Source organism: Hibiscus syriacus, unplaced genomic scaffold (genome assembly GCF_006381635.1).
Source record: "Hibiscus syriacus cultivar Baekdansim isolate YM2019G1 unplaced genomic scaffold, ASM638163v2 tig00116959_pilon, whole genome shotgun sequence".
NCBI classification, from domain to species: domain Eukaryota; kingdom Viridiplantae; phylum Streptophyta; class Magnoliopsida; order Malvales; family Malvaceae; genus Hibiscus; species Hibiscus syriacus.
Window position 1 is genome coordinate 2154013 of NW_024063485.1, and position 9125 is coordinate 2163137.

The following is a 9125-nucleotide window of genomic DNA, read 5'->3' on the forward strand; positions in this document are numbered from 1 at the left end:
TTGGAAGCAACCGAATAAATTTACTAAGCAATCTAAGTGAAATGGTTAATTTAAGTGAAATTACGAGTAAATTTATCATCAAGTTAAATATGGAAAATCTTAAACTTACCTCGTTGCGTAGAGTATGAACCTCATTCTGCAACGATACTACCATCTCACTTAGAGCGGCAACCTCACCACGTAAAGTAGACACCTCCACACGCCATGCACCATCGTTATCGCGTAGAGTACCGATCTCCTCACGCAAGGCATTGACCTCCACACGCCATGCACCATCGTTATCGTGTAGAGTACCGATCTCCTCACGCAAGGCATTGACCTCATCACGTAACTCCCTTGACTCATCCCGTGGAGGTGGAGAACAGGGAGATAGAAGTCGTGGCATCTTTTCCGGTCGCCTATCATGAGGTGATGGTGGAGAAGAGGCTCGATGATGTGACGGGATAGGTGATGGCTCTCGTTGTAGAGGTGTATAGTCGGGTCGATCAGGTGATGGCTCTGGGTGAGGTGATGGCTCTCGAAGTGGAGGAAGTGGAGGCTGCTCATCATTCGTGCCATCAAGAAAACGCTGACTAGCTTGCCACCAATCAGTGGCAAGCTTAGCCTCCGTGGGTGTCAGTCTCATTAATGGAATGTTGGCCTCCTAAAAATATAAAAACTCAAACAAAGTTAAACGTCTACTATTAATAACTTGTTTATATATGATATTATTTGTGTTAACTTACATTATTTATTGTCGCATATGGTATTAAGTCTTCCCAATCCAACAGACGTTTCCTCTTCCAGGAAATAGCACTGGGAATATCATTTGAAGTTTTTATTGCATATGTCTTCATGGCGGGAAAGGCCTCGAATATCCAAATCTACAAACAATATAATAACAAACATTAGTAATTGTTAAATAATTAATTATAATTTTGAAAACATTATATAGAAATTCTTACCTTAAAGGCCCAAACAAAGCCTGACAAAGTGTATTTCGACCCATCGCCCCGTAAACTTTTGCGGTCATCAAAGGCAGACGACAACTTAGTCCAGGTAGCTTTCCATATATACGAACCCCACGGAAACAGATTCCATGCATTTAGGTCCTCTACCAATAATATTAGCTCCTGAGGAATAGGTTGTCTGGCCTCTCTGCCTAAAAAGCCGGCATACAAAAGTAGTAGAAGGCATACTCGGACAACATCGACGTCATTCATCCGAGTAAAATCATCTTTCTTATTAAACAATTTCTTCATGTCGTCGACATGTAAGTTCGGCTTCTCTATTGACTCATCAGGAAAAACCCTGGATAACCATGATGGGCGGGTGATATGACGAGTGTACCGGCCTACATCATCGTGTCCGAATCGTAGACCAGTGATTAAACAGAACTCCTTCCGCCCAAAACAAGTATACGCTGGTGGAAAATGAAACCATATCTCTTCCTCACCACGTTGTATACTGTCGGGTAGATCTCTAGTCATGGTCTGAAGCCACAAATGGGTCAAATTAGCATCTCCACCCGGATGTTGTACTCTCAGCCATGGCCCGAAGCAGGTTTCCTCAAACAATTTTCTTTGTGCAGGTGAAAGCTTCGAAGCAATTGTAGTGGCTAGGCTAACTTTATTCCTTAATGTCAATGAAGCCGAAAAAAATTTCTACAAAAACAATAAACATACCAAGTTAGATATACCAAAAACTACACTGTCAAGATATACCAAAAACAATAAACATAAATAGTAGTTTATTCTTGAAACTAAAATTTGCAACACTGTTTTGTCTTTTGGTTGAATGAAAATCGCAACGAGATAATGAGAATCGCAACGCGAAATGACTATCGCAACGAGAGAATGCGAAATGAAAATCGCAACGCGAAATGAAAATCGCAACGAGAGAATCGCAACGGGAAATGAAAATCGCAATGCGATTTTGGTTTCGCGTTGCGTTTTTTATTTCGTGTTGCGATTCTCTCGTTGCGATAGTTATTTCCGCGTTGCGATTTTCATTCTCGAAACTATTCTTCTTCTGCATTACTTCAACCAAAAGACAAAACAAAGACAAATACTAACTTCACAGGCTAAACAGTTTAGCAGTATTGGCAGCAATCGAATGAATTTAATAAGAAATCTGAGTGAAATGGTTAATCTATTATTGAAATTACCAGTAAACTTATCATCAATCTCAATATGAAAAACCTAAAATAATGCAAAAATTTCAAAATAAAAATAAAAAAAACTAACCCTCGGAGGTTGATTTTCCATTTCTGAATGATTGTGAGGGATTTTTGACTGTGAATGGTTGTGAGGGATTTCGCTGGCGATGTGGACGGAAATCTTCGGAGATGGGGACGGATTTCGCCGTAGAGAGTGAGAGATGGAGATGGGACTGAGTGTTGTGATTTTGGGTTTGAGGTTATGAGTTGCGATTACTGTGGACGGTTCAGTTTCCGATTTATTAAGAAAAAATTCGTGTTTGGAATTTGAAAAAAAAATACGCGTTAATACGAATGGCGCTATGTAAATCGCGTTGCGAAAGTCAGAATCGCGTTGCGAAAGTCAGTATCTCGTTGCAATTTTTCCAATTCGCGTTGCGATTTACTTATTCGCATTGCGAATTGGGAAAATCGCAACGACACTGTAGACCATCGCAACGCGATTTCCAACTATCGCAACGCGAAATGCAACGCGAATTTGCGATAATGGAGATCGCGTTGCGAATTAGCGATCGCATTGAGATTTTGTTGGTCATTTTGGCAAATCCGGAAAAAGTTGGTTAAAATCGTATATTATAAGGCATTTTTGGTCACTGAGGCGATTTTCTCATATATATATACATATATATTAAAAAAGCTCACAAATTACTTGATATTCAACTCGAAAGCTCATGAGTTTAAAATTGTCAAGCTCAATTTGATCTCGAAAAAATTAAAGTTAGACTCGAGCTCGAAAAAACTTGAAACATTCTCTGATTGAAGTTTAAACTCGAGTTCGAACCTTAAATACATGAAAACTTTATATTGTATTGAAAAAACATATAAATGTTAATATTATTAATAATTAAATTTGAAATTTGAAATTTAATATATATTTTTTTTTCAAGTAGCTCGCGAGCTTCACGAGTTAGGTATCAAGTAGTTCGAGTTGAGTTCGAGTTTGAACTCGAGTCTATTTGATTTGAGTGTTAATTGAACTTTGATAGAGTCAAACTGGAATATCTCGTTATCTGTCTCGTCTCATTTATAGCCTTATAGATGAGTGATGACTAAGAAAGAAATATAATAATAGAAAATTTCAATCTTATTGTTTGTTGTCTTCAATGGAATCAAAACCCTTAACATTTAACATTTAACTTTTAACTTGTCCTCAGAAGAGCGATGGGAGAACTTATCCTAATGGAATCTACTTTCATCAATTGTAATTTTCTTGAACAGTAACTTGTTTAATGGTAACATGCATTAGGTGAAACTCATGTAGTCATTTGTGACCTTTGAGTTATTTTTTAATCAATGCTTTTGTCAGGTTACTATTAAGTAAATAATGTTTTCCGACCGCCATTGATCAGTTCTGAGATCTGAGAAAAAAAAGATCAGAATACATAGAATTTTGCACTTTAGTTTCATGTGTGTGTGTGTGTGCCATCTATTTCATGAACAAAAACGTATTCACTAATGATGAACAGCTGCACGAGTGATTGGCTGATTGCCTTTCATTAATGTATTCAATGATTAACTCCAAGAAATCCAAATGGTGAGGTTTCTTTTTGCTTGATATCCTCCTGCCAAGTTAAATGGCTATGATGGAAATTTGTAGGACAAATGCAGATTAGTTTTTCGATTTTTTATCATACGCATATCTGTAATGTCCTTTGAAAAAGAGGTTCAGTTTTAGATATAGGTTCTTCCATACTGTAAAGATTATAGAAAGTTCCATATTCTTCAAAAGAGAATTGCAGCATGGACGCAAAGGAAAGGCAATCAATTAGGCACAGCTAAGATGATTAAAAGTAAAGACTTACATTCCTTTTACTGAGGCTGACGGTTAGCCACATGCACAACACTTTGATATTTCTTTTCGTAGCCTATATTCGATAGCTTAAGCATATAGTTTGATTCTTTGTTCTAATTTGTTTCATCGAAATCTTAACGCAGGACCGAAAGGGGAATCGGAGATCACCGATGATGAACTTGAACAGCATTAAGCGGTTTATCTTCTGCATTCTTTTTGACAGATACTTACCACTATGGCAATTCTTAAACCGTAAGCCGCACAAGAAGCTGATAACATCAGATCAGTACCACATAAAGAACATTATATGAGGATAACTCTGCTTTTTTGGTTCAAGTGTAACATCATGACATCATCTAGTCGGCACCATGGTCGTGTATCCTTTTTATCTTCCTAACTTTCATGGTACTCGATCCATTCTCTGATAAATTTCTTTCAAATATCTTTAACCCTTTTGCCATATGATTCACATCCTGGAAAGATTCTTGAGGTTCTTTAAGTATGGGCCAGGAACAGTGGCGGATGCATATTATTTTGAAAATGTTATTAAATTTAGTTTAACGTGTAAAGGAAAAAAGAAAAAAATACAATTTTTGCATATCCATTATTTTTAAGATTTGTTTTTTAATTTTGAATCCCATTCTTAAATTTCTGGATCCGCCACTAGTCAAGAACTTAAATTGAAAACATTGTAAAGAGTAAGTTTACAAAATGTTGAGGACTTCAATCGGTGCGAAGAACCTTTTAGTCTAATTCTTTTCAGGTTCATGTCCAAAAGGAACGTCATCAAGAACATGGGTCCAAGCCATTCGAGTATCCTTTTTCAGGGTTACACTTTATTTTCCACTCTTTCATATGAAGTTTGCAAAAGTAACTCACTGATATCATTGCAAATGTCATTCAAAAGATAAGTGTGGTAATGCACGAACCAAGCGATCTCAGTAGTTAAAAGATTGTTGTTATTCTTTGAGGTCCCAGATTTGAGTACCATGTATGCAGGGCTGTAAGCATTCATTGTCAAATGGTCGAGAGTTTTGAACAAGATAAAGGTGCTAATTATAAGTTTTCAAATATGAAATAAAAAACTCCATGAACCTTGGTAGCTTCTATATTTTCATCAGCTTCCCCTAGTCACACACATCTATAAATATAACTTCATCCCCTCAGCTCTTCCTTACCTTATTTCCCATTGACTCAGTTAACTCTTGCCTCTGTAAGGAACAAGAACATCATCCCTCTTGTATAAACCTATCAGATACTTTCTATATCTTCTGTTCATGTTCAAATTCTGATATTTGAATGTCAATTGGTTTTCAGAAAATGGATTTTCTTGGAATTTTTCTTGTATCTTCTCTTGCCATGTTGAAGACAACTCATGGACTTGGAGGCGGATGGTCCAATGCTCACGCTACCTTCTACGGAGGCGGCGATGCATCTGGTACAATGGGTAAGAACTAAGCAAATACAAAATGTATAATCACCTACTCTCCCTTTCCATGAGTCTTTTCTAAGTTACTTTTTCTGTATGCTGTAGGTGGAGCATGTGGCTATGGGAATCTTTACGGCCAAGGTTATGGCACAAACACTGCTGCATTGAGCACTGCTCTATTCAACAAAGGGCTTACTTGTGGGGCGTGCTTCGAGATGAAGTGTGTTAGCGACAATAGATGGTGTCTCCCGGGCTCTATTATAGTAACAGCAACAAACTTCTGCCCTCCGAACAACGCTCTCCGGAATAATGCAGGCGGCTGGTGTAACCCTCCGCTACGACATTTCGATCTTTCGCAACCTGTTTTCCAACATATAGCTCACTATAAAGCTGGAATAGTTCCTGTTGTATACAGAAGGTAAAAAAACACAAAATCTAGTGTCCAACATAGTCATGTCAATTTATTTCTAAAGCAACTCAACACAACTAAGTTATCATTTTGTTTGCAGGGTTGCCTGTAAGAAATCTGGTGGGATAAGGTTTACAATAAATGGACATTCATACTTCAACCTTGTGCTGATAACCAATGTCGGAGGTGCTGGAGATGTCGTGTCTGTCTCCATTAAAGGGTCTAAAACTGGTTGGCAAGTGATGCCTCGCAATTGGGGCCAAAACTGGCAAAGCAATGCCTACATGAATGGTCAAGCACTCTCTTTCAAGGTCACAACGAGCGATGGTCGCACAGTCATCTCCGATAATGTGGCTCCTACGAATTGGGCATTCGGACAAACTTTCACAGGAGGGCAATTCTAATAGTTCCCATCTTCACCTTTAAAACAAACCAAAAACCAGATGAAAAATTTGAGTCATTTCATTCCAAACAAGACCAAGCCCCTAAGGCTACAAACAATCATTAACCAAATAGTTTATAGTTTAATAGTTAGTTGTATCTGTTATAATATAATTACTACATTTATAGTGCTATAGGTTTGTAATACAGTGACAAAATATGTCATCATGGGGTACTTTTAGAAATGCCCTTAATGCTGCCATTGTGTTTTTTTTTACCATTTTTTTCAGGGATGAATGCATTGTTGTGGAATTTGATGCGAAGATGCATCAAGAAGTGATAAAGTTGGTGTGAATTTGGTCTCTACGGGGCACAGAGACCTGTCTAAATAATGTTTAAAGAGTAAGCCTTAGTTAGCATTTCCAGCGAGGATTGTATGTTTGATGTGATCTTTAGGAGTGGAATGTGTTCTGAAGAGACTTCATCTGTATTGTGTTGTATAAGATTAACGTTTGCCAATAATGATATAGCCTGCATTTTCTGTGAAGCTCAGTTGGTTATGTGTATATTGTCAAGTTTTATAAATCAATCTTAATCTTGGGATTGATTAATATTGAAATTATTAATCGACACTACAACACTTAATTTTGGTAACGACGAGTATAGTCGATTTTTAAAGAGCGAAATAGATTATAAGGTGGTTTCTTATGGCCCATTTTTATTACATTTGAATCTTGTAGGTGCGTTATGGCCCATTTTATTATATTTCAAAAAAAAATCTGAATGTATTAAGTGACTTTAGTGGTTGATGGAAGTGTGGTTCTCCCTTAAGGTCTTAGATTCGAGCATTTGTGTTTGTAGGGTGTGTGTGTATATTGTCAATAGTTAAGAAATATAACATTCAAAATTGTATAACGTCTCAGTCTCCGTCACACTGGATCTCCCAATACTTCATTAATAATTGGTCTTCACATAGATTTCTTTACTTGCTGAAATCCCCAAAAGCTCATATCCCCTTAGCATTGATCCTTAACTCAACTACAACACATAGACAAGACTTCTGTCAGATATATCATCTTACAGGTCTATGTGATGCACCATAACAAAAGTTCAAAGTCTGATTATCATATCTACTTAGCTTATCAACCTAAAATAACAATGATTGTAACATCCTAATTCGATCTGGTCCGAAGCCCGAAGGATCAAGGCGTTACATGGAATCACTTAAGTGACTAACCATTTTTTAAATACTTTAATCATATTAATCTTTTAAATCATAATTTTAAGACATGAGTATAGTAAGTTTACAAAAATGAGGAATTCCTAATAATTCATCCCAAAATAATGATAGGAATAAATACATCAAAATAGTGCTACGACTCAAATACAAGTAAGGTTAAAGAGTAATACATTACCACTAAAAACATCTAAGTCATGCTTTATTGCTGGTAATTTGGAACACAAACCAACGATAAACTCCTCGATAATCCTCCTAAGAACCTATAGACAGAAACATATTCCGAATATTGAGCTCACAAGTTTAGTGCCACATAAATAACTCTACTATACTACATACATTCATCACATGAGCATGATAACAAGTATAATCATAAGCACACAATTACATTAAATACACAAATAGGGGTAGGCATCATGGTGTGGTGGGAGGGTCACTTATTATCTTGGGATTCACACCCCTCTAGTTTATCCAATGTACTTCTTACACGGTACCTAGGGTGAGATCTGGGGTCATAAAGCATAAAAAACTACACTCGACTAGCTTACTCCTTGTGAGTACTTGGGACACATTCACCCAACTAAATTTAGATGCCTCAACACTAACTATATATCTAGATATTTTCTAACAAACAAGACGATCAAAATTACATTCGATGTTTAGAAAATTAAAACCCAACATTGATACCCCTACTTTGAGTATCAGTACTTCTTTGTGATATCGATACTCCTCGGGTATCGATACCAAATCTGATTATTGGAATTTGCAGCTTAGCGAGGGTATTGGTACCCAAAGAATAATATCAATACTCTATGAACAGAATATCAATAATACCTAGTCAAAACTCCTTATTTTAGCTACCTGAAGAAAAATATCGATACTATTCATCTAGTGTCGATACTTAAACTAAAAAATACCTTATTTCCCACGAAAAAGTCACCTAACTCATCCTTGAAGCTACTATAAGGCCCTTAAACGATACTTAAAGCTTATGAGAGTTAATGAGATCATAATAGATAATTTCTCATGCTTTGCTAACATCAAAGACATTCAAAACCATGTCCAACAAAAAATGTACTCACATGATCTATTAACTCATACAAGCAAGTCAAAAACATATAATGACCTACAAGTGGTATAGATAAGTTAGAAGTTACCTAAGTCCTAAGTCGTTGGAAACAACCCAAGGTTCAATCAAGTACAATCATCTCATGATGTTTTCTCTTAGAGCTCTCTCAAATCTCTTTCACTAGTCACAAGCAAGAAAATGGGTTACTAACTCACCTTAGAACTTAAGAGAAATAAATGCGTGATTTCTAAGATCTAGAAACAAATTAGATACATCATAGAGCCCTAAAACCCAAACCCAACTATAACCCCCTTCATGACCACCATAGCTAAACCTTGAGGTGGAGAGCTTAAATAAGAGCTCTAAGAGGAGATTATGATTCTTACCTTTATAAATCTGGACTAAGGATGTTGGATAATAAAACTCACTTTTGGAAATTTACAAGGATGAAAAGATGAGAGAAATGAGGTGAGGAATAAGACAAATGAATGAAGAAAATAATAAGAAGAATATTGCAAGTTTTGTCCTATTCTCAATCGTTAATATCATCCAAATTAAAGGGATTTCAACATTTACAACAAGAAAAGGGTTAATTACCTTCTTGGTCACTT

General features: G+C 36.5%; 1 protein-coding gene across 5 annotated transcripts; it reads left to right on the forward strand.

Annotated features, from left to right (window-relative positions):
• Positions 1-4794: 4794 nt before the first annotated feature.
• On the forward strand, positions 4795-6755 carry LOC120189732 (expansin-A15-like). 5 transcript variants are annotated; one of them, XM_039192941.1, is made up of 4 exons: positions 4795-4817; positions 5307-5436; positions 5524-5836; positions 5928-6755. In XM_039192941.1, the coding sequence occupies exons 2-4, from the start codon at positions 5310-5312 to the stop codon at positions 6229-6231; spliced, it is 744 nt and encodes a 247-aa protein (XP_039048872.1). In that variant the 5' UTR covers positions 4795-4817; positions 5307-5309; the 3' UTR covers positions 6232-6755. The 5 variants fall into 5 exon arrangements, with proteins under 5 accessions (XP_039048872.1, XP_039048870.1, XP_039048869.1 ...); XM_039192939.1 differs by lacking the exon at positions 4795-4817 and adding an exon at positions 5096-5185 and having other exon boundaries at positions 5302-5436; XM_039192938.1 differs by lacking the exon at positions 4795-4817 and adding an exon at positions 5097-5202.
• The last annotated feature ends 2370 nt before the right edge of the window (positions 6756-9125 follow it).